Below are 27,545 nucleotides of genomic sequence, written 5' to 3' on the forward strand. Positions count from 1 at the left end.
TATATTGACAAACCATCTAAACAGGGCATTGTTATATCATAATCCACTTATCTTGACATCTAGCATGAGTTCTGTATGTTGTGAAATATCCACTTTTTTGTTGTTGACATTTCTGTTAAAGGAGATCAACCGGACAAGGCATTGTCTCGTAATCTATCTTTCATCTGATTTTCGGCCGCTCGCTAGTAATTAATATATTGACAAAGACTGACATTTGTATGTGGATGGTAAGTAAAATTCCTCTTCTTTTCACTCTGGATTAAATCCTTCAGAACACTCACATTTTCTGTAATAATTCCTGTCATCAGAACACCTGCGTCTCTATCGTCCGTTACCCTTTGTTATTTTTCAGACGCATGCGTGGAAGGCAGCATCACGCTGCTACCACAAATGTATAAAAAAATACATCTTACTTATTGGTGTATTCAATAGGCATGGCTAATTCCTTTTTACAAATGTACCCAGATAATATAGTTTGCTGAAATTTCCAAGGAAACATATTACTTTTGAAGCACCGACTGTTATGAAAACATGCTTAGCAAATGGAAAAAATACCAGTCTCATTCATGCAATACAATTATTTGATGTTGCTGCCACAATAAGAAATGGGCATTTGTTTGGTTCTCCAAAGCTGTCCTTTAGCGGTGACTTCAATAGTGCATGTACCCTTCATCAAAGAAAGCCGACTACAATCATTCAATAACAGCAAAGAACTTTTCTTCAAAGGAAGTCAGTACCAAACTTAAATAAAAGTGATGGATTCTGATGGATTTTTTACATTTTCCAACGTGACTGGAACACGTTAACTGTGCTGTGAAAGTTTCCTTTTTGTTGGGAAAAAGTTTATGCTTATGAATTCTACTAACGGCAGCTTAAAACTCAAACTAATGTAACGGCCAAGCTAGGTCCTGATAATACTATCTTGGAGTATCACACCAGGGATGAGTATGCTTCTTATCAGCTGACTAAGGAGGGGGAGAATGGAGTAAACTCGAACTCTTGATTTCTTTTCAACCATAACACAAGATGATTCATTTATTAAGAAACAGCGAATAAAGTCAGTTCATAACCATGACAGTCTTGTTGTTTTTGTACTAAGCCTAAATACTATCATTGTTTGGAGGTACAGTATGGTATATGATAATTTCAGGCAAGGTCAGGGTACACATTAGCACTATACTATTAATTCATTATATTATTTCTTCTGATGAGTGAAAATTATATTAGAGTTGCCATATGTGGATTTAGTTTCAATAACGTTTTAATATACAGAAGAGAAACTATGACTTGATTGTAATTGTGAAATGTAAAAATCTGCAAGGAAAACACTTGCTTGACTGTACACTTCAACTATAGCATAATACTTATTTGTATTGAATTGGTATAGCTGGAAGTAAATTGGCTGTCAAGTCAGTGAGGAAAACACTCACAATGACTTAGACAACTAATATATTATAAAATAGAAACCTAACTTACATTGTTTAGATTGCTAGCATAATCAATTATTGTTGAATTGAATTTAGAATGTCAAGTCGGTGAGGAAAGCACTCACAATGACGTAGACAACTAGTAAATTATAAAATATACACATAACTTATATTTTATAGATTGCTAGAATAATCAAGCATTGTTGAATTGAATTTAAAATGTCAAGTCGGTGAGGAAAACACTCACAATGACTTAGACATTTTATTTCCCTAAGAACTTTGTTGGACCTATAATTTAAGAAAAAGGAATTATATATTTGTAATGTAGCGAAACTTTTCTGTATGTCTTTAGCTTCATAAAACTAATTAAATAAAGAAAATAAATAAAGAAATGAATAAAAGTATTGGTCTGTGAGGACAACACTCACTTGACCATATAACTGAATTTCAAATAACAATTAATTAAACAATATCTATTTTGCTTGTAAAATAAATTAGAAATGACTAGAATGTTTATAATTTGGAAGAGAGAAAGGAATTGAAAATAATAAAAAAATAAATAAAATTGATTTGTACTTAAATAAACTTTATAAAAATATTTACTGTCCAAAATATTGCCTAAAGTTACATAATTCTCTAATAAACTAAACAAAACAAAACAAAAAAATAAAAAATAAAAATGAAACTCACAATAACTGTGATGTACCTAGTTTGATGGCTGCTAGCTGACTGACTTCTCTCAAGCAGTCCACAAAGCCTTATATACTCCTGACAAAACCCACAACGCCCACAATACCCACAATGCCCACAATACCCACAAAACCCACAATGCCCACAAAACCCACAATACCCACAAAACCCACAACACCCACAAAACCCACAACGCCCACAAAACCCACAATCCCTTGTTGGAATATTCAAGCCAGCATGCGCTAGTATTGCATGTGTATATTTAGTTAATTTTCACAGTGATTATTTATGGAAATTACCAGCTGGATATTTTACACATTGCTACATTGCGATTGAATTGTCATAAGTAAAAATAGAAAAAGAAGAAAAAAAATCAGTTTTGTATTTCGCGGCACATACTGTGTTAGTCTGTCGCTCGTAGCAATGGTTCGGAAACCGTGTTATGCACTCTTACAATATTACTAAGGTAGACCGCATGAAAGGGTAGTCAACAGTTATATGTACCAAAGAAATAAAGAAGAGGAAAAACAAACTTAAATGCGATGATGTATACAAATGAAACATCAGGGACTATAAACACATTGAGTATGTACTGTACAGTCTTAAGCGGTTAACTAGAAATAGGCATTAATTGAATTATCAAGGATGCCAGCCGCCGGCATGATACTCCCTATTTTCGCTATCACAAAAACACATAGACTATACCAGCTAACTATTAATCGACAAGAAAACAAAACACAGGATCCTAGAAAATAGTAATGTCAACTCATTTGAGCAATTCACTGCTAATGCACTGATTTATAATTTTGTTTAAAAATCCAGACCGAATTGGACGGCTTGTATGAATAGTGTTTACCGTATATACGCATGCATACATCACTCCCTAAATGCAGGTTATTACACTAACTTTTACTGACTTGGAACGTACTGAAAAGTAAATGTGCTTCATCATTCATTACGTGATTGTGCTATGTTTTTCCACTGAATTCAGACCAATATGACCTGTTACAAAATTATTAAATATTTTAAAGCTGTGTGTGCATATTTTCGATGGAATCACTTGTATTGTGGATTCAGTGTGGGTGAGTACATAGTGTTGATACTCTATTCATGCTATACATTAGACCTGTATATATAAACAGGATTCACATATATGTACCAATTCATGGTTCTCTAAATAAACTATTATATTATGTCTTCTCTGTTTTCACTACAGGTGTATTTCTCATTTAATATGCATCAATTTAAGATGGTAACTGCTGACGAAGCACGTATTTTACAGCCCACATTTATTACCCACGCACACCCACATTTTTTTTGGTGGGTACATTTTCTTCAGCTAACTGACATGATTGCTTATAACACGGTTCAGTATATAACATGGTCGGGTTCTATGGCTCCCAACTACCATGTTATAACGGGGTCACACTGTAGTGCCATTTGTATAAATACACATTGAAAAGTAAAAGAGGCCTGGAATCAAATAAAATGACTTGATTCAACTTAAGACAGGAAATAGCCAAATTCACACTACACTCTGAAACATCCACAAGACAGACACTTTATTGTCATATGTACATGTATAAAAAAGTGGCTAGATGTTTTGTGATTTGAATGAAATACAACAATGATGAACCTACAAAGAGACCATGCTTTTATTCTGTTTTTTTTAGGATGGTAAACAATGCAGATATACAAGTATGAATATTAAGTTATCCATTCCTTTTTAGGTGGGCATATGCCAGCTTCTAGTTCTTAATTTGTTTTATCTTCCTAAAATGTTCATCTTAATCTTTACCATGAATCTCCACCATGTATAAGGTGATGCTGTGTAGATAAATTGAAGAGAGAGAAACCTCAGGGTCATTAGATATATCATTGTATATATAGATGACACATTGATTTATCAAATGAGAACAGACAGTCTCTTATTAGAAATTAAAGTTAGAAATGTAAGAATGAGATTGGACATATCACTTTTCATTTATTATCAAGAACAAATTTTGTAAATTGTAAAGATTTGGCACCACAATTACCTGTGGAGTAAAGTCATATGTAGTAAATGTGCATCTGAGGTTTGAGACATTTAGTAAACATCCAAACTCTAGTACATAAATTATCTGGGATTGCAGCTCTTTTATCCTTTCATTGACTGTTGATTGGTTGATTAGTTTTAATGGCACATTTTGAATGGTTGATTAGCTTAATGACACTTTTAACACATTGCTGGCTTTATCATGCCAAAGAAGTGTGAGCTAAAAGCCTTTCTCATGGGTACACCAAGGCAGTTGCCAGAGGCTGGCAAGGGCAGGTATTACAGGTATTAAACCCATGACCCTTGGATTACAAGTCTGACACATTATCAACCGAGCTACTGTGGCTTAATTCTATTGATTATGTTGGTACCTGGCAGACATTATTCGCATGACATGAGTGTGTGAATGTATTTATTTCCAAAGAGTTTTTCCACACCTTTGACCCTTTCTGGTGTTGAATGTACATACAGTGTATGATAATTCTTCTGTACACAACTAGTCCAATGATTTCTGTTGAATTATTCTTAAATTAAACAAGTATTATTGACCTCAGGCTAACTTGTGCATGTTGTTCTTTCTTATTTCCATTGTAAATGTTCTTGTACAATTTATAAATACCTGCATAAATTCTTTGAGGGTTGTTTTCATCTTCAGTTCATATATGAGAGCATCCTTGTTCTCTGACACATTTCTCATCATTTTTAAAGTTATTGATGAATAAGTGCATAGCTGGAAAATCCTTCTCTTTTTATTGTCAACATGGCATCACACAATGCTTGAGAGTTGTTGTTGTTGTTGTAGGGTTTAATGCCATTTTTCAGCACACGATAGGCTATACATGGCGGCCAGTATTAATGGTGGAGGAAGAACCTGGGAAATCACCGGAAAGAACCACTGCCCCTTGAGAAGCTACTGACAAGCTTTCTCACATACCAACATTGGCCGAATCGGAGACTCGAACCCATGCAGACAGAGGTGAGATGGCAGTGATCCGTAACAGAGAGCACTTTAGACCACTTGGCCACTCGTGGCCCCCAATGGTTGAGAGAGACTAATGGCCCAGTTAATTTCCTGTTAATACTGTATATACTTATAAGTCAGTTGAACTGCAGACAACATGACCTCTGATCTATCTTCACATATTGCACCAACATGTCAGGATTTGTGCTGTTGTTTTACTGATTACTCATTAGCCAGCTGCATAGTTACAGGTCTGCTGGCTCATTATGCAATGGCCGATCTGGGTCTGTGCAGTTTGCAGTATGACTTGACTTGTAGGCATGTATAAATGGTACTTGCCTTTCTGAAATAATCCTACATCTCTACAAATAATAAATTTATTACAAATCCACTTATAAATTTGTAGAATTGTTATTCTTTACTGAAGTGTACATTAGAGTTGGGAAAGAAAGATTCATTCTGACCAGATATTTTATTTCATTTGCTATGTTCCTTGAAATTGTTGCAGTGATAGCAAAATTGTATCCAAGCAATAATGCTTACTCAAATTCCAGATATTGCTTCTATTTGTCAGCTGACATTTATTTGAAGAAAAAAAAAAAATTCTTTGTTACATGCAGGATAGTTGGTCACATTGTCTACATTTATTTTGCATTATATAATATTCTTTCTTTCTTTCTTCTCCTCAGGCTTCCAGAGTTGTGCAGAATCCATCATTGGTAAGTCTAGTATGAAGTAATAGCAATTGCTGTTATCTTTGTTGGGTTTTCTATTTATCCACTGGGATGTGTTCTTTGTCATTCTCCCATAGACCTATATGCATGATATGTACTCCTAAATATTTAATAACTATTCAAAGTAATTGTTCTTATTAGTTAACCAGGCCAAAGTCCAAATGAACGTATGGTATCAATTTGTTCTTGTCTTGTGTAATCCATTATTCATCACCAATTGCTTGTGGATGTTCTAACGGCTTCATTTTTTATTTTCATCAAGCTTGCTGCTAAAGTTTGTATCAAAAAGATTTTGGTTGAGTTTGACAACCATGCTTCAAAATGCGCACTGAAGTAGCTCAGCAGCTGGGGTATCCAGGGTAACATCGCCATGTGGATAACTTAGTAGTAACTTACTTGATTTAAACCACTGTTTCAAGAGTGTGAATCGATTGGATTATTAATATTGACTAGCAATTGTACACTATTAAATATACTACCAAGCCTAGGCATAATGTTGAACTCGAAACACTCAAGTTTAGTCTGGAATTCTTCAAAGTAAATGCAGTCGACGAGTCCAAAGCAAATTGCACACTTTGCAAAGCATGCATTTCCAGAGGTGGAAAGGATTCTAAAAATCAAATCTTGTCCAACACTTGCATTGCAAGCACATCATCGAATATGGCCTGTTTCTGGCAGATAAAAATGAAAAGGACACAGCGCAGTTAACCTCAGCAGCTGCAGCAACTCCTTGTACTCGGACTATTGATGCCATGCTGGACCGGAAGCAGCCATTCGCATCTGTCGACCCAAGAGCTATTAGTTGGCACAAAGCTACTGCCGAGTTCATGGCAGTAGATATGCAACCATTTTCCATTTTTGAAGACATTGGATTTCGACGTCTGATGGCCAAGGCAGAACTGGGCTATGAAATTCCAAGTCGGAAGTACTTTTCCACATCTTTGATACCTGACATGCATAAAGTGATAAAAAGCAAGGTGCATAATTTAGTTTCTGCCCAATCTGACCTTATTTTGACCTCTGATGCATGGCTAGACCAGTCCATCAGCATAGCCTTATTGAGTCTTATGGCAAAGACTTTCAGCAGAAACTGGTGATTTTGTCAGCAATGCCTCTTGATGAATCACACATAGGAGAATATTTGGTGAGCAAACTAGACACATTATGCAAGGAATACAACATTCCCAAAACTCCATCCATGTTCTTCTGCATGACGGAGGTGCAAACATGGTTAAAGCAATGCATCTGGCTGAAATTGACAGCATCAGCTGTATTGCACACACGCTGCTTCTTGTCAGTAATAGCATTCTGTCGCAATGAGCTGTCAAAGATGTTTTGGCAATCTTGCAATCAATAGTCATCAAGCTCTGGCACTCCACCCTGGCACAACAGCAGCTCCAAGAGCAGCAGGAAAAGTTTGGCTTTGCCCAGGATGTCCAGACACACTGAAATTCTACATACAATATGTTGGTTTTGTTACATGAACAAAAACAAGTCTTTGAGGCTTACGCTACTCTCTATGACCTGCCTAGCCTAACAGCCCAACAGTGGGTCTTGATTAATAATATTGTGAACACGTTAGGCCCATTCACGGACATTACCAAGGAAGTAAGTGATAGCCAAACATCTGTATCCGTCATACCTCCTAGGCTGAAAATGCTCCTAATGTTGCTGGCTTGAGAGCATGAAGCGAGTCAAGGAACTCAGACAATGTGCCATGATATGTTGATGTTACTGAACACATGCTTTGCAACAAGAAGCTTGTCTTGGCCACCAGCTTGGATCCACAATTCAAACATCACCTATTCAATGAAGAATTACTTATGACCAGATCCAAAGAATGGCTTAGAGCAGAATGCATCATAGTTGCATCAGCTGACAAGCAGGAGGAACCCCTGACCAAAAAAAGAACAACTGAAACTAAGACAAATGCCACTGGACCATCAACATTGCTTCTCTGGAATTTGTTTTATGTGACCTGTGACAAACCTGTCCATACCGTCAATGAAACAATCCACATGGATGACGCTGTTGACGCATTGCTTGAATTGTATCTGGCCAGCCCTCTGTTGCCATAAGAAGAAACATATACAGCTGGTGGAATGCTCACAGGTTTCAGTTCCCCTACTTGACCAAATTAGCAAGATGCTGTTTGTCTGCATCAGCTTCAAGCGTTCCTAGCGAGCAGATGTTTAGTGGTGCAAGCCAGATTTTTTTCGGATCGTCGTGGATCGTTACTTGGCCGGAATGGAGAAATGTTACTGTTATTTAAATACAACCTACCTCAACTATGCTTTTAGTATTAGCTGCAGCCAGCGTACAGTGATGTCTAACTTTAGTCTTAAAGCATGCGTATTATTAATTTTAATTATTATTTGGCTATCGTTATTAACATGTTTTAGTCATTGATTGAAATCTAGTAATGGCGGCCTGCATCACTGAATGTAAGTTAAAAGACTAGCTTAATACATTTTCATTCATTTATATCTTGAATTGGCAAACAATAAGTTTTATCAGTGTTAGTTTTAAAGTTTTTAAAGTTTTATGTTTGTGTTTTTTGCTATAAATAGTAATGTACTTCTTATCCGGTTTCTGTTTGTTTCTTTGTAGAAGATCAAATTCACTTGCTGCATAAATAACCTTGTAATAACTCACATTGCCAAATACCTGTTTGCATTACACTAATAGGTTTATGTTTCTGAACCAGTCATTGTTAATGAAATAATCGGTATCATAATTGGTGTCGGCAAATTTAATAATCGTCTATGCGAGGTATCGGCATAATCGGCAAAAAGTGACATCAGTACAGGTTTAGTCTTAGAAGAGACTGATAACCAGAAAAATAGTAATGAAGTAAGTGGTCATGGTTTAGTTTTGTTGTGGATTCTCACAAGATATATTTCACAAACAGTTTTTGGACAGAGTTAGTTTTTGGGTTAATATCAACAAGAATGGATTACTTTACAGTCAAATGTTCTGATGCATATAAATGATTTGATACGGGGTTTTATTTGCTGCCATTTGTATTGATTTTTAAAAAAAATTAGTTTTGGTAATGCCATATGAACTAAGTATTTAAAAATTTCATGAGCTTTTCAATGAAAAGCATATTTGCATATTTATTTACATATTTTGATAAAAACTTGACTGGTTTAAGCACCTGCCACTTACCATGCTTCTAAGAAGTGATATTGGTTTCTTCCCATCACAAGCAGACTATGTTCATGAATATCTCCATCATGTGCTTTTCAGTTGTAGCAGCATCCACTATCTCAACTGTTTTCATTTATCTCCAAGGCAATAGAAGACAAATCTCCAGATCTTGGCCTCTTTTTTTTGGATTTCTTCATCTGATGCCATTGTCAGTAAATTCACATTCAAGTCTGCCAAATCTGATGCCTGCTACTGTATTTGCTGGCCTATACGTTGATGTGGAGTATAAGCTGAATCAGTAAATTTGGCCCATTTTACATCCTTCATCCTTATATAAGTCGATGCTGAGTACAATACGAGGCCAGATCAATAATGTGGCTTCGTCTTTTTCACTTCATCCAACACAGTATCTCAAATTTTATCCTTTATGTAACTCAGTAACCTTTCATTTCAGGATCATTAAATGTAACTAAAAGTACCTAATTTGTTTCACACGAAGTATTTTAATTATATTATGTACTTTTACCTACATATAATAATGCTGACCTAAAAATTTATCGAGTTACAAATAAGATAAAAATTTTGATGCTATGTTGAATTAATCTATAGTAATTTCCAGTTTCATAAATATTAAGGGTACAGTATTACTGTATGCTATTTCAGATTACCAGCACTTGGGAAATTGCATCATTAATGCTAAAATGCTTAGCTCATATCAGTGAAGTCCTAAGAAAGAAAAATTTTCAAGAACAGTTGGTGGCAGTGGACAAAATCAATTGAGCAAGAACACCCACCATTTATATAATTGATAAAGGAAAATGGAGACTCCTCTTCTTCGTCTGTGCTATGAGTAGAGGAAAATCACTCCTGTAAAAGCCTGTCTACCAAAAAATGCTAACAACCTCCTTTATTCTTTTGAGCAGAAATTAGTTCAGATCACAGTCAGTTCCATCATCATAATGGGAAAATGTAAGCCATATAGACCTCACTGACCTTGAAGGTAATTTTGATTTATCTCACCCAATGGCCTGACCTTTTATGCAAAATGGAAGCTACTGTAGGTTTTGACATGGTTAAACAAGTCACCATTCAAGCCACTGTCCAAAGCCTCAACTCACCTTTGTTATATGACATGGATCCTAGTAAATCAAGCCATGGCAAGCAGAATCAATGAAATTCCTGCCTTAATGTTGGACCCAAACTTCTTGCACTTCTGCCAAAATGGCTCACATTTTCTCATGATGGCCTCAGGATTCATTTTAAAGAACAGGTTCCCATCCATTTTGAAAGCTTTATCTTCAGGAGAGTCTTTTTTGGAAGGAAGTCTTCAGGACTCCATCAGAGCACTGAAGTAGTACCTGAGACATAAGTACAGTATTTCCATTCTAATACTTAGTTCAGGATTCAATGGGTTATTTTTTCAGGCTTTGAATAATTTACTCAAGATTTACTCATGCTTGCTACCAGTCTGGCACTGAAGTGAAACTTTCCTCTGACATTATAAAAGCAGTTGGACTTTTCTCAAAAGGCTCAGTTTGACTTGGGATGGCAGTTATCAGCAGTTCAGCAGGCCACCTTGCCAGATTCCTCAGCAGACTACTTTGCCAGATCCAACCACTGTCTATTCTCCCCGATTCTTATGTGGGTTACTTTCCCAGATCCCTCAGCAGGCTACTTTCTCAGATCCTTCAGCTGGCTTCCTTGCCTGATCCCTCAGCAGCATTATAATTATTATATTACTTTACTTCTAGTGGATATGTGAGAGTAAGAATATCCCCATTATGACCTCTTTTCATTAGTCTGTTTTGTCATTTGCCCAATTTTCATATAAGACTCAAAGCTGACCATTGTACATTAGACAACCAGAGCCAGGACAAACTCGGGGGTTATTATGATAAGGTAATGTACTTGAAGAAGAAACATTTTAAGATAAGACATGTTTCTTTTATAATACTTACCCAAATGTAAAAAGGGCACTCACTCCAAAGCCCTCCCACTAGTTATATCCCTGGAAGAATGTATCCTTCCATTACAGTAGTGTTCCATTACAGAAGGACATGTAATCAGTAATGAAACATTCATTTCTTCAGAAACTGCTATGCATGTACATATATTGATTTATATCTTACAAAAGGTTTTTTTTATTATACAATGACATAGATACTGTTTTCTTGCTCTTAGGTCTTTTGTTTAGTGTTGGTGTTGCCATAAAAAGTACTACTTTTTTATGTATAATATAATGTACCTACCTGAACTAGGGTATCCAATATGATGATATAAATGCAAAACATGATAAGAAAATAAACAATGAACATATATATATATATATATATATATATATATATATATATATATATATAGAGAGAGAGAGAGAGAGAGAGAGAGAGAGAGAGAGAGAGATTTTACTTGATGAAAGATAATTTTACATATCTTGATATAGATATAACAAATTATGGTTACAATAAAGTAAGTATAGGGATATGTAATTATTATTTAAGATGACAAATGAATGACCTTCTTGCTATATGTATATTTTAGGTTCTGTCTCACAATGCATCTGCTAAAGTATCAATGCCAGCCATACTGAAGGATTTTCAGGCTAAGTTAGATTCCAGGTGGTCAGATGCTGATCCAGTTATCCCCCTTTACAGGACCAGGGACAAGTATCAGAACAGTTTTACATCATGTTATTTAGGATGTGGAAGAAGAGAATATATGTTTGCCAGAGAGTGGGATATTGTTGAGAGGTAGTACCTTATGTTAATTATATTTATTTTTATTTTGTTTATTTGTTAGCTTTAAAAAAATTAGTTTCATTTCATTACATGCTATTGTAATGTAACATTGTATGCTGGACTTGACCTTGTCCAAAATTGAGTTCATTTCTGCTTGACCTGATTGATGTTTTAAAATTTTTTTTATTTCACTTTATATAAAAAACTAATACATAGCTAAATTATTCTCTGTGTTTATTAGCTTAATATCATAATTATTATTAATAGAAGAAGTAAATATGTTTATTATGGTCAGGGTGTTGGACTTTCCTATGTGAATTTCACAGGTTATGGTTTGGATGTTGTAAACATCAGGATCATTCTAGGAGGTTATTTCCTATTAGGTAATGTTTTTTTAAACAAATGCTAATTGTGACCTGAGGTCAGGTAGAGAGCTCTATAATCTTGTAATTGTGAGGACTTGGTCATTCATTCTTTTACATCCAGCACTTTTAAGTTGTTTATATGTTGTGACCAGGATTTTCAGGATGAAATCTTTTTTTGTTCAAATTATTGAACTCACATGATAATTTTCTCTGGAAATATAAAAATGCTCCGATAAAATTCTTGGATAGAGACGTTCACTGAAATTTATTGTAACATTCAGACCTGGAATTATATTTTTGTGATTCAACAAAAGACTTTTGACACATCACCACTTCAGTAGCTACCACAAACATGTTATTGACTTCAGTTTTGGGATATTTTCTTGTCTTTTGCTGAATTTTATTCAGGGCTTTACTTTACTAGGATTTGTGTCTATAATTCTTGTATTATTTTGGGATTTAATTCACAATACTGTAAGTTCTTTTTTCTCCTTTTCACTTTGTATTCAAGGGAAATAAATTATTTGTTAAATTTTGCAAAAATTTGTTGCCTTTCACTCTTTTCTGTTACTCATTGTAAGAGCACAGAGCATAGACTCTTAACACTTTACATATTGTCATCATATTTAAGCATCTTAAATTTTCACAAATAAAGTCAGTTCAGCATCACAGTGATACAGTTTCCATGATACTTCCGTTATAAATCTGATGATATTAAATTAATAGATGATGTCCTGAATTTGGATGAACAAGACCAAACTGTTTATTTTTGATAATTTTAAACATTGTCTAGTTTTCTTTCAAGGTATCAGAAACAGTACGCTGAAAAGGCAAGAAGGGTTAATGACCTTGAAAGTGTTATAGACGCAAGAGAAACTTGTCCACTTTTGACGCCTTCCAGTGGTAATGACCTTCAGACTACTACTTCCATATCTTCAACTATGTGTCACAGTGAGGGTGACATCCCACGTGACCTACCCAAGTGGATGCTTGCTAGATCTCCAGAATCAACTCTCAAATCAAGATCATATAGTTCTGCTTCATTTGATGTTAAAATCAGGTAGGTATTTTTATCTTAAGTTGTTAACAATCCTAGAATTAAATGAGATATGCCCGACTTTGTCATATATCTTGTTTGCATTTGTAATAGTCTGTTTATGTCATCTTACATTATCAAAAGTGAATGTTAATTATTTGCATAAAGACACTCCAACTTAAATGAGAACCTAATGTTGCTTGTCTAAATTAGTTTTAGTATTATGTATTGGGGGTTGAGTTCTTGTTGCATTATAACGCCAGTATTTTTCAACACTATCTCAGAAACGGCATTTCTTGTACTGTAGATCAATATTAATGTTTCTATCATAAATAACAAAAGATGTTAAGATTATGTTTATTTTTATTGAAATTATTACTTTAGAATTGTTTGCTTGATTTCTCTTAAAATAGTATTACTTCTCCATATTGTTTATGTTTACCATGGACTGCATAGGTTCTGTGTGTTCATGTTTTACTTGTGAGTAAAGCCTTCTAAAACAGACAACCATTTTAGGAATCACATAGTACACACATGTTGAGTGAATACTGAAGGACCAGAGTGGTAGGTTAGCCTCATTTAGTAATTAATAAAGAAATATTCAGATGAAATGGAAAAAAGCATTAACAGGTTAATACCTATAACCTAATTTCACACAGCAACAAGGGAGATAACTGATCTGAATGAGGTAATGTGACTTTTGCTAAGACTGGAAAGAAAGTTAAATGGATTTTTTTTTATCACCCCAAGTAACTAAGAGTTACCAACTGATGAATATTATTTTGCCAGGATGTGAAGGTTAGTTTTTAAACATTTATGCCACCACATAATATCTAATTTAAAGGTGAATATTTGATTAAATTTATTCTTAGATTAATTTCGATTTCCCATAGATTAAAATAAACTTAGGTTTAAATTCCAGGATAAGCTCAGTTTATATTGAAATTTTGGTTAGCATAAAAAGTAAGTACTAATTCAATTCAATTGGTTGGACTGCAAAACTAATTTTTTTCCACAAGTAAACTGAACCCCATCTCCTCTGAAAACTGGAACAGGATTTTGGTATTATGTTTCAGTTTTACAACTAAATTAAAAACTTAATAAAACTGAAACTCACTTCAGACTTTAAAAAATGTATTTTAGTTGCTAAATTCTTTGAAATGTTTATATTTTTGGTCCAGATATAGACCTTGATTATGTCACATGCTGAGGCAGATCTTTTTGTGGTTGGCAAATAACAGTGAGTCAGTGACCTGGAAATGTCCCAATGGCTTGCAAAGTAAAAATAATACCTGACACTTATGCTAACACACATTAGGGCCAACAAAAGTGCTAATCTGAAGTCTTCACATTATTAAGAACAGGCCATTTTAAAGGTAGATTGGTAATAACTTAATTCTTACAGATAAGCCAGTCAACAAAGATTATGTTTATATGCTTATTATTTTGAAGTTTTAGATCTTGTATCGAGATTTAAAAACTTGCCATTATTATGTGATGAGTGCTAGTTGGCTACATTACGAGAACTTAGTTATTGACACAACTCACAGTAGTTTAGCAAAAATGTGAGAAAGACCAACAACATTTCATGCCTACCTCAAGCCGGGAACTTGAACTGTGAATATCATAAATTCTGTGGAGTATTTAAATATTATGGATTAACATTTGTGATACTAATAATTATGGTAAAGGTAGAAAAATTATATCTTTCCTTAAATGTTTCCTGAGACAAGAAAAACAGTGTTTCAGTGTAAAACTCTATTTTACAGGGTCAGAAAAAGAAAATTGTAAAGTCTGAGAAACTGCATGCTTCATTTTTGTCTACATGTAGTTTTTTCTTTTTAAATTTGATAAAATAAAAGATTGAATATGATACTTTATTACATTTAATTCCACTATTCATTATGTTTTTAATTGGTTAAACCTTGATGATTATATTAGGTCTGCCTGTGTGGCAAGTTAATGATGATAAAAAGTGAATTTACCTGCATATGATAGTGCATTTACCTGTGTATTACAACCTGGATGGAGTTATGCAGATTATTAGCTACAGCTTATTTATTTAACTGTATAATTACATAGCATATGAAGAGTTACAAAGATTATAAAATACAAAAGCTATTTTTACATATAAATTATGTGATAAGTTATAGTTAATACTAAATAGAATTAATATATTTAATTGTGTATTATAACACGGTAATCCAGATTGCACAGAATTTGTATATTATAACACTGTAAACCCAGATTGTATTGACCTTGTATATTATAACACTGTAAACCCAGATTGTATTGACCTTGTATATTATAACACTGTAAACCCAGATTGTATTGACCTTGTATATTATAACACTGTAATCCAGATTGCACTGAATTTGTATATTATAACACTGTAAACCCAGATTGTATTGACCTTGTATATTGTAACACTGTAAACCCAGATTGTATTGACCTTGCATATTATAACACTGTAATCCAGATTGCACTGAATTTGTATATTATAACACTGTAAACCCAGATTGTATTGACCTTGCATATTATAACACTGTAATCCAGATTGCACTGAATTTGTATATTATAACACTGTAAACCCAGATTGTATTGACCTTGTATATTATAACACTGTAATCCAGATTGCACTGAATTTGTATATTATAACACTGTAAACCCAGATTGTATTGACCTTGTATATTGTAACACTGTAAATCCAGATTGTATTGACCTTGTATATTGTAACACTGTAAACCCAGATTGTATTGACCTTGCATATTATAACACTGTAATCCAGATTGCACTGAATTTGTATATTATAACACTGTAAACCCAGATTGTATTGACCTTGTATATTATAACACTGTAAACCCAGATTGTATTGACCTTGTATATTGTAACACTGAAAACCCAGATTGTATTGACCTTGTATATTATAACACTGTAATCCAGATTGCACTGAATTTGTATAACACTGTAAACCCAGATTGTATTGACCTTGCATATTATAACACTGTAAACCCAGATTGTATTGACCTTGCATATTGTAACACTGAAAACCCAGATTGTATTGACCTTGTATATTATAACACTGTAATCCAGATTGCACTGAATTTGTATATTATAACACTGTAAACCCAGATTGTATTGACCTTGTATATTGTAACACTGTAAACCCAGATTGTATTGACCTTGTATATTGTAACACTGTAAACCCAGATTGTATTGACCTTGCATATTATAACACTGTAATCCAGATTGCACTGAATTTGTATATTATAACACTGTAAACCCAGATTGTATTGACCTTGTATATTATAACACTGTAAACCCAGATTGTATTGACCTTGTATATTGTAACACTGAAAACCCAGATTGTATTGACCTTGTATATTATAACACTGTAATCCAGATTGCACTGAATTTGTATATTATAACACTGTAAACCCAGATTGTATTGACCTTGTATATTATAACACTGTAAACCCAGATTGTATTGACCTTGTATATTATAACACTATAAATCCAGACTGTATTGACCTTGGATATTATAACACTGTAAATCCAGATTTGTATAACATTGTAGACCCAGAATTCTTGGTGTATTAGTGTATTGACCTGTATATTATAACATTGTGAACCAGATTTGATGGTGCATTATGTGCCAGCAGTTTTGTTGTAAATTGCAATTACAATGCAAAACTTAGACCCTGATCTGTTTTTAATGCATTATGAAATGGTAGATATGGGAGTACCCAGACTGTTCTCATTTGTTTTGTATGATACACAAAACATAGCATATTTTAAGATAATTGTGAACCTACATCTTCAGAGAGTGATTCTGTTTTAGGCAGACAGAGTATGTCATGACAGAAATGGAACTTACATTAATGGCAGAAGAAATTCTCAGGCAGGCAAGTTTTCTTTCTCAGTATGTTGCAAATAATTTGAGAACCTTTCCACTCTTAAGGTATCACAAAGATACAAAGTTATGAATTGTTTTAATATTCTCTAAATATTAGTCTACATTTCCTCATTAAAAAAATTATAAAGCAAATATATATAAAAAAAATCTGCATATTTTTAAATATAAAAGATACATTTTTGTTGATTTGCTGAAATTCAGTATAGTTACTTTTACAACTACAATACACTTCTGTCCTAATTCTTTGTACCAATAATATGGCATTGAAGCCTCAGAAGAGTTTAAATAGTTATTTTACATGGAAATAAATTCCAGTGATTCAATAGTTATGAATTTAACTACCTTCAAAATGCAAAATAATTTTTAAAATTCTGTGACCTTTCTAATTTATGCAGTTTCTGTAATCAGATGTTTATCTTAATTGATTGTTTTAATCCATTGACAATCACTCCAGTGGCCTAGTGGTTAGAGTATCCATCTTGAATGCAGGAGGTCATGGGTTCAAACCTCAGCCAAGACATACCAAAGATTTATAAAAATGGTACTTACAGCTGCCTCACTAGGTGTTCAGCGTTAAGATGTTATTGCTAGGACTGGTTGGCCTGGTGTCAGGATAATGTGACTTAGTGAGACATCATGTATATCTCTGCGGCTTGATGCCCCAGTGCTAGACATCACGATAAACTGCCGATATGACTGAAAAATTGTTAAAGCTTTCTTAAAAATCCAAATCACACACACACAATGAATCCATTGACAGCACAAATAAATATTATAATTAAGTACAGAGAATTCATTTATGACAGATCCAAAGGAAACTGTTAGTTCTTTTTGTTATCATAGTATATATTACATACAGAATAACAATACAATTTTATATTTACTTCATGTGCTCATGTTTAAGTAGTCAAACAGAAAACAACATGGACCCAGATCTGCCATCACATAGTGCACTGGCAGATCAGTGTCTGTGTTGTTTGTTCTACTGATTATTCCTTATAAACTACAAAACTACATAGACCAATCTGCCCACACATTTTACAACATCAGATCGGGGTCTCTGCAGTTTGCTGTTGGAGTCAACTTATAAGTAAGTATGGACGGTACTCACTTAAATTGTCTCAAAAGATACCATATTTAACGTATGTTTTTGGACACAGTGTGTTTTTAGACACCTTTTTTTCTCACCATTTTTTTTTTGGGAAATATAATATTTAAATGCCTTGTAAGTTTTCAGATGTTGCTCTGATATAATTTTTTCTACAATATGGACAAAGAAATTGTTTATGTAATAATAGATACATTTCAGTGCATTTTTATATCAGGTTTGTGGCTTTCTTTCATGGGGCCTCTGAATTTCTCCACCCCAAAAACCAATGGTTGTATATACAAGTTTAAACAGCCAACAATGTCGGCAATAAAATAAAAATATCGCCAGATGGTATATTTTGCTGCCAATAAGGAAAATAAAATCGCAGTTTGCGACATTGGCGAAGCCCTATGCGATCTTATAATAAACATTTTACACTTTATTTTTCGTACTTCTAAGAAGAAAAAACTATTTTTTTGTGTACAAGAAAAATACATATAAAAATTTCAGGAGCCACTCCATGATCACCTTGTATTATTCATGCATGATCTCTTCCCCAAAATGATAAACTTTTTATGGGTTTTTTTCATACTTTTCAGAAAGGATGTTTTTTTTGTGTGTGAGAAAAATACATGTATATAAAATTTTGGGAGCCATGCTGTGACCGTGTTATATACGAATTCGCATTATAACAAAGTGTGCTATAGCGGGGTCACACTGTACCAAGGTTTAAACATAGTTATTGTTTTACTGGCAATAAACCTCTTTGTAGATGATAAATATTGATTGTGGGTGCTAAATATTTGGTATATCGTTTGCTCTTTTTATGAAATCCAGATGGCTGCCTTTTATTTCCGAACACACCTCATACCTGTCAAAGAAATCCCACAAGTTTTACTATTAACAATTATCACCTAGACACCTTGAAATCTCCGACATCAAAGCAATCTTTGAATAGTCGATTGTTTCAAGTCGGCAAGCTCTGCTTATTTTGAAGTTACCCTCGGCTAGGTGTGGAAAAAAGAACAGAGAACCACAACAAATAGATCACCTTTATTTTTAACAAAATACCAACATATTAATCACGTCGACTCATATATTGCAACTCTTACCCCATATGGAGCCTCTCACCCTTGGTGCTCTAAGATTATCCATCATACATGTACTGGTATTTTTACTCTCGATACTAAAATGTTTCTGTCATAAATATCTTAAGAATTATAATTCCAAAATCTTTTTATTTAGTTTGTATTAATATCTTAATTACACAGAAATAAAGCTAATGTAGATTTTAATGATCACTGATTAGCAGAGAGTTAAAATGTGGATTGCAAGATTACTAATATGGTGGTTCTTTTGGAAAATACACACACAATCGTGGCTCTGATAGATGTATGGCTGTATTTTCTGGTGGATGGACATGTATCAAATAGACAAAATAGGCAAGTAATGCCTGTTTTTCATTCATTATCCTTTCCGTGGTGTTTGACAAAATACTTGTTTTATTTCATGGCAGTACTTCATCATGTGAGCTAATGGTAACTTCGTTACGGACGTGGGAGGGGAAATAAATCTATCTTCACCAGTATGTTTTTGGACACCTAATTAAAGAATTTAATATTTATTTGGACGACAAAAAAAGTAATTATTTGTTGCAGTCTCAAAACATACGGTAAATATGGTACTGCTGAATTAAACATTTTCTGAACCTTAATTAATTAGGAATGGGATCTGGTGTTTTTATATTTTGTGAAAGGTGGTTAGGACAAAAAACACTGTCAGGAAATGGTAACAGATGAAACAATGGAGGAAGTGTAATGGTAACATTTTAAATCTCTATTTTCAGTAAAACATGGTTAAAAACCCCACAAATACAGCCAGTTTTGGGGTTAATACAAAGTGAAATTGCTTAAAGCAATTTGTTCTTAATAACATTTTGATGCAAAGAAAATGCAAGGGTCCAAAAAAATTGCATATCAACATGCTCTATTCTTCTGTCTATCTTCTGTCTGTCCAAAGTAGAAATTTTGTAAGATGAATTTTCATTTTGCAGGCAGGCAGAGAGGACCTTATTGAAAAAGCAAAATCTGGACAAAAACAAAAAAGGAAAACAGACTCAGAAAGGAATGCTAAAGTTTGTGACAATCAGGAATGTAATCAAACAACTGTAAAAGTATCTCAGCATTCAGATGATAATCTTAACAAGGACTTTGATGAAGATGATACAGATGACTTTGCTCACCCTCAAAGAAAGGATATCCTTGATGATTTATGTGATACCTCATTAGAAAAGAACAAGAGTCTAAAGAAGAAAGCAAGGTATGTTTCTATTGAATATCAGTGATCATACAAGAGAACCATCACAGTGATCATTGTCAGTTTTGAACATATTGCCAGCATGTCTTGTTTCTGAAACTTGAACAGCCATAAAATTGTTATAACAGAAACATTTTTTTTCAGTCAGCTTATTTTGTTTCACTTCAGGTTGTAACCCAGCATAAAAAATTACAGGACTTAATCCAAAACATGTAAAGGCATTTCCTAAACTTTCAAAGAAGAGATGGAAGATTGTTATATTCATGCATGAAGCATTTGAAAATTGTTATAATCATGCATCCATACGTATGGACAGACTTATGTATGTATGCAGGGCTGGACAAGTCCTAAACTTGTATGTACCTAGTGTACAGTGTATGTTATGACATCTGTCTCCATCTGTTGCTGTTCTTTTTTTCAGTAAAATAGCTTGTCTTTACTAAACTTCAGACCTGTCAAGTCTTATGATTTTACCATCAGTCTTATGAAAATTACCCTTGAAATACAGACTTGCAGCATACTAGCAAAATCTCTGGAACCAGACTAACTTTACAGCAACACCCCAGATGCTTTAACCTGCACCTATTTGTTCATGCGAAGCATTTGCATGAACAAACTGTTGATCATAAAAGATTTTAAAATGGCACCCAGAAAGCGATGCATGTATAATATTCTAGAAAAGTGCATGTATAATATTCTAGAATAAGCTTATAGAAAATTATTAATAATCAACACAGAAGAATAAAAAGGAGTATTCAGATTCATGTGAATAAAAGCTGGAAAGGACATAATTACATTTATTGGACATCACATGCCACTTTGAGTGTGTCTCATGGCGGGAGATATATTGCCATCGTCATGTGAAATGGAAAAGAATTTCCAAGAATTATGTCAAGTTGAGAGATAGCAACAAGCCATTGAGCTACAATGGGTTTGGAACTAGAGTTTGTGCAACTGTACTAGTTGTAAATAAAATCTATGTATACTTTACAAATGTTTCAGTTGAACATAATGTTTATCATCGATGCATCAATTTTTAATTAGGTTTTCCAGCTTTACAACAGCAGTTATTGATATTTTGTTACACCTTACTGAAAACTGGTCAGTTTTATGGAAAATGTTTACTGTCTTACTGAGACGGACTCGTCAGGGTTGGCAGGTCTGAAACTTTGTGATGATTTGCACTTAGAGTAAGGAGGAGGCATGTTAGTTTTGGAGTTCAAAGAGCAATGCAGACCTGCCAAGCCTTATGATTTGACCAGTCTTATTATGATTGTACTTTGAGTAAGGAGGAGGCATGCTAGTTTTGGAGTTCAAAGAGCAATGCAGACCTGCCAACCCTTATTATGATTGTACTTTGAGTAAGGAGGAGGGATGTTAGTTTTGGAGTTCAAAGAGCAATGCAGACCTGCCAAGCCTTATGATTTGGCCAGTCTTATTATGATTGTACTTTGAGTAAGGAGGAGGCATGTTAGTTTTGGAGTTCAAAGAGCAATGCAGACCTGCCAAGCCTTATGATTTGGCCAGTCTTATTATGATTGTACTTTGAGTAAGGAGGAGGCATGTTAGTTTTGGAGTTCAAAGAGCAATGCAGACCTGCCAAGCCTTATGATTTGACCAGTCTTATTATGATTGTACTTTGAGTAAGGAGGAGGCATGCTAGTTTTGGAGTTCAAAGAGCAATGCAGACCTGCCAAGCCTTATGATTTGACCAGTCTTATTATGAACTTAATAATGAAAAAAAATTACAGAAATACATCTTTGCAGTCAAACCCAGGAACTGGCCGTCTGTATTGATCTAGATCCAGATTTCATATCAGATTTGGTGGAGTTGGTCAGGAAGCCAGTCTAACATTTATAAGAGTACCTCAGATGCTTTAAGCTACTCATAATTTTCATGCACAACAGCTGCATGATCAAACTATTGCTTATAGCATTTTCTACATATGGCATCCATCAACCAAAAACACTTTGAAGACATAATGGCCAGTAAGCCTCTTAAAAATTTAAACATTCAGCATTGAGAGATTTACATGAAACTGTACCCAGGTACATATTATCACTAGACAGCCCTGGCCACAAAGTTAAAGTTAAAGAAAAATATTGTTGTCTGACTTGTATCTTTTCTGCAGTATAATTTTTCAATCATTGAAAATATTTTAAGAAAGCTTTAGTCAATTATATATCATGTATATATGGTGTGTCTTATACCATAGCCGTGACCCTGCTTGAAGGTTACAGTCATGGCAAGGAAAAATGTAATTCTGTGACTTATATTCTTGTCCACTGTATAGCTTCTGAACCTTTTAAGATATTTGATGAAACTTAACCGAGTATATCATGTGCAGTGTGTCACCATAGCAACACCTGTCTCAGGGTCATGATGATGGCAAAAGAAACAATAAATCTGTGGTTTTTATCCTTTTCCAAAATATAGCTTTGAAGCAATGAAGATATTTGAGTGAAAGTTTGTCCAGTTATGTACAGTGTCGCATATTTTATCCTCACCCTATGCCTCGCGCTCCTTGTTTGGGGTCTAAGTTTTGAACCACTTCATATATTTCGTTGAAATTTCAACCAGTTGCATGTAAAACCTGTTTTAATGGGATTTATTATAACATGATTCCGCTTATAACATGATGACAACATGGCTTCCATTTATTAATTTAACGTGACCTCTCATTTTAACATCCTAAATACATGCTCTCAGAAAAGCCATTTCCACCATACTGTCATATATACAATTCAAAACTGAAGCGTATATTTCATGTCTGATGAAACCAGGCAAAGAAAACATGATCTTTGATCAAGAGGTTAGTTAAAACTGATTACATTAAAATTTCAATACACATTTTCAGTGGGGAAGTTTTTTCAAAAAATTTGTTAACACAATCCTGCTTATATTGTGATGTTATTCTTTGGACCCCAAGCATTGTGTTATAACTGGTTTTACCTGTATATATCCTAACTGGACAATATGTTACATGCCATAGCTATGCCCTGACTGAAGGTTAAGGTCACAATGGAAATGTTAATAAGTGACCTCTGATCATGTATTGGTAAAACATTTAAATGTATGAAACTAATTTTAACGAGACTTTAAACCATTTATATATCTTGACTTGATAGTGTCACACATATTTAGTCATACCCCCTGCCACAAGGTCAGTATTAGTATTACAGTAAAAAATAAAGGAAGTCATTACACTGTTTCTGTTTTTTTTTTGTCCAGGCTGTTTAACCTATTGGATTTTTAAAAATAAAATTTGGTCTCTTGCTCAGTGGTCCAGGTCATTTGAAGGAAAAGGAAACAAGATGGCCATATCACATGCTTTCTAAAGTACTCTTAATTTTTTTTGTTTTAGCTTTTTATACCTTTTTGATGTATAATTTTTCAGTCCAGACCTTATGTGGATGTTTGTGCAAAAGGCTAAGGAAATTTTGTTGGCCTATTTCTGTTTGTATGTAGATAATCCAATCAAATTTACATAGTTTAAAGTTGAACACTGTTCCTAAATGATTAAGACAAGAGGAGCACACTACTTGAATGGACTGATAAATAAGCAATTTTCCACTGCCAGTCCATGTTTGCACAAATATCTTTCACTCAAAACACCTCTTAGCAGATTAACAATGCACTATAATATTGATTAGTTTGCATTACAAACTAAGGGAAGCAACTCATGAAATCCAATAGATGTCGCTATCACAAAGTACCAATATATGTTTGATCTGCCAAGATGTAGATAAGGTTATCATATTGGAACCTTGGCTAGCTAAGATGGATTCATTCATGAATTCATTATTTTACATGGGTATTAGTTTTTGTGGGGTACCAGTATTTGTGGATTTTGAATGGTTTTCACCAACCATGAATTTCAAGACCCAGTGAATGGTTATTTTTCAAAAGAAGTAATGGAAGCCCTGTCCAGATTTATAAAATTAAATGCTTTTAAAAATGCCATTTTGCTACAAACCATGAAAATGTATGCACACAAAATGAACAAATTTTACATTACATCCCAAACTTGATATTTTTTATTTCAAGGCTTGACTTTGAAGATGAAGACAGGTTGCCAGAAAACCCTAACAGCTCTAGAAAAGTGTGGAAGACCCCTCAGAACAGTTTTCTGAAAATATCTTCTCTACATGGAAATGGAGATGTGGACAGATCCAGTCAGAAAACATGTGCATCTGGTCATGCAGGTCAAGAGGATTCTGATGCAAAAACAGGGAATAATGACAAGTTATGTCTTTCTGAGGAAGAAAATGTATTCAGCAGTGATCATGTGAAACATGACTTGGCAACTTCATTTATTAAATCAAGCATGAAAAGACCAGCTACAGATTTGTCAATCCTAGATGAAATTTTTTCATAATAAATGTTATCCCTGATACTGTTATGTTTGATTTTTAACTTAATTAATCTTGGACCAGACCTTATGGGATGGCCTGTTGTCCATTTGTACAATAATTAGTATAACCTTGTTAATAGCTACTCCATTTATGGTATTTTGAGGATTGCTATAAACATTGCACGTATTTATCACAAGGTCTAGATGGTCTGGTGATGATCAGAAACCCAATATGGCCAGCACATTGGCCATCTTCGAAATCATGTTATTGATACTTCTATTGAAAGGAATATCATATTAGTACATCAGAACCTGTCATGAAAGAGCTGAGTGCCAAGTGAGGCAGCTGTTAGTATCATTTTTGTAAGTCTTTGGTATGACTTGGCCAGGAATCGAACCCACGACCTACCGCATCCGAGCAGTGTACTGTCTATTGTATTGTTTGTAGGTGAGATATGCACTTTACAGAATACTTATTATACATTTTCTTAAAATTTTACTTTTAGTTTGCTTCATATAGCCACTGTTGTGCTGAAGTGCTCTTAAATGTTACTACATACACATATGCTTGTCCAATTCGTCAACATACACACATCCTATTAAATGTTACTACATACACATATGCTTGTCCAATTCGTCAACATACACACATCCTATTAAATGTTACTACATACACATATGCTTGTCCAATTCGTCAACATACACACATCCTATTAAATGTTACTACATACACATATGCTTGTCCAATTCATCAACATACACACATCCTATTAAATGTTACTACATACACATATGCTTGTCCAATTCATCAAAATCCTGTTAAATGTTACTACATACACACCTGCTGTTAAATGCTACTACATACACAAATGTTGTTACATGCTTCTACATACACATGCTATTAACTGCTTCTACATACAAACACTTATGCTGTTAAATTCTACTACATTCACATTTGCTTGTCAAATTCTTCAACATACACACATGCTGTTAAATGCTACTACACACATACATGCTGTTAAATACTTCTACATACATGCACATTTGGTATTAAATGCTACATACATACAAATGCTACATATATACACACATGATATTAAATGCTACTACATACACATATGATGTTAAATACTATTACATACATGATGTTAAATGCTTTTACATACATGATGTTAAATGCTACTACATACACACATGATCTTAAATGTTACTACATATATACATGATGTAAAATGGTATTACATACACACATGATGTTAAATGCAACTACATACACATGGTGTTAAATGCTACTTCACATGCACATGATGTTATATACTACTACATACACACATGATGTTAAATGCTACTACCTACACATGATGTTCAATGCAACTACATACACACATGATGTTAAATGCTACTACATATGCACATGATGTTCAGTGCAACTACATACACACATGATGTTAAATTCTACTACATAGGCACATGATGTTAAATGTTGCTACATGTGCACATGATGTTAAAATGCTAGTACATGTGCACTTGAAGTTAAATGCTCCTAGATACACACATGATGTTAAATGCTACTACATACACACATGATGCTAAATGCCACTACATATGCGCCTGATGTTATATGCTGCTACATGCACACATGATGTTAAATGCTACTACTTACACATGATGTTCAAAGCAACTACATACACACATGATGTTAAATGCTACTACATATGCACATGATGTTAAATGCTACTACATGTGCACATGATATTAAAATGCTAATACATGTGCACTTGAAGTTAAATGCTCCTACATACACACATGATGTTAAATGCTACTACATACACACATGATGTTAAATGCTACTACATACATGATGTTAAATGCTGCTACATATTCACATGATGTTAAATGCTCATACATACACATGATGTTAAATGCTCATGCATACACATGTTAAATGCTACTATATACATGATGTTAGATGCTACTACATACATGATGTTAAATGCTGCTACATATTCACATGATGTCATGTGCTAATACATGCATGCATGATGCTAAATGTTACTACTTACACATGATATGAAATGCTACATACATTCACACCTTGTGTTAAATCCTACTACATAAACACATGGTTTTAAATGCTATTAGATACACACATGATGTTAAATCCTACTACATACACACATGATGTTAAATGCTCATACATACACATGATGTTAAATGCTACTACATACACACATGATGTTAAATGCTACTACATACACACATGATGCTAGATGCTACTATATACACACTTTATGTTAAATGCTGCTACATACCCACATGGTTTTAAATGATATTAGATACACAGATGATGTTAAATCTTACTACATACACACATGATGTTAAAAGCTGATACATAAACATAATGTGAAATGCTACTACATACACGTGATGTTAAATGCTACTACATACACACATAATCTTAAATGCTACTACATACACACATGTTAGCTGCTACTACATACACACGTAATGTTAAATGCTACTACATACCCACATGATGTTAAATGCTATTACAGACATGATGTTAAATGCTACTCCCTATGCACATGATGTTATATACTAATATATGCACACATCATATTAAATGCTGCAATATACACATTTTCAGTGCTACTACATACACACATTATGTTAAATGCTGCTACATACACACATGATGTTAAATGCTAGTACATATGCACATGAAGTTTAAT

General features: G+C 33.9%; 1 protein-coding gene and 1 long non-coding RNA gene across 7 annotated transcripts in view; one reads left to right on the forward strand and one right to left on the reverse strand.

The window, feature by feature from the left end:
* LOC149795057 (uncharacterized) overlaps positions 1-24,855 on the forward strand; it is a 58,496-nt gene extending 33,641 nt beyond the window's left edge. For 5 of the 6 annotated variants that reach the window (XM_089964746.1, XM_089964747.1, XM_089964749.1 and 2 more), the window contains 6 exons: positions 5,803-5,832; positions 11,539-11,747; positions 12,906-13,160; positions 16,978-17,045; positions 20,200-20,461; positions 24,507-24,855. In XM_089964746.1, coding sequence (XP_089820872.1) covers positions 5,803-5,832; positions 11,539-11,747; positions 12,906-13,160; positions 16,978-17,045; positions 20,200-20,461; positions 24,507-24,837 — 1,155 coding nt within the window. In that variant the 3' untranslated portion in view covers positions 24,838-24,855. Of the gene's footprint in view, positions 1-5,802; positions 5,833-11,538; positions 11,748-12,905; positions 13,161-16,977; positions 17,046-20,195; positions 20,462-24,506 lie in introns of those variants that run through there. The other variant, XM_089964751.1, reaches the window with a different exon arrangement.
* The window catches only part of LOC149795056 (uncharacterized), a 131,157-nt gene that overhangs the window by 70,115 nt on the left and 33,497 nt on the right, over positions 1-27,545 (reverse strand). The gene's annotated exons all lie outside the window — the stretch shown is intronic.

This window comes from Sinohyriopsis cumingii, chromosome 7 (assembly GCF_028554795.1).
Source record: "Sinohyriopsis cumingii isolate HCF-2022 chromosome 7, ASM2855479v2, whole genome shotgun sequence".
Taxonomy (NCBI): Eukaryota; Metazoa; Mollusca; class Bivalvia; order Unionida; family Unionidae; genus Sinohyriopsis; species Sinohyriopsis cumingii.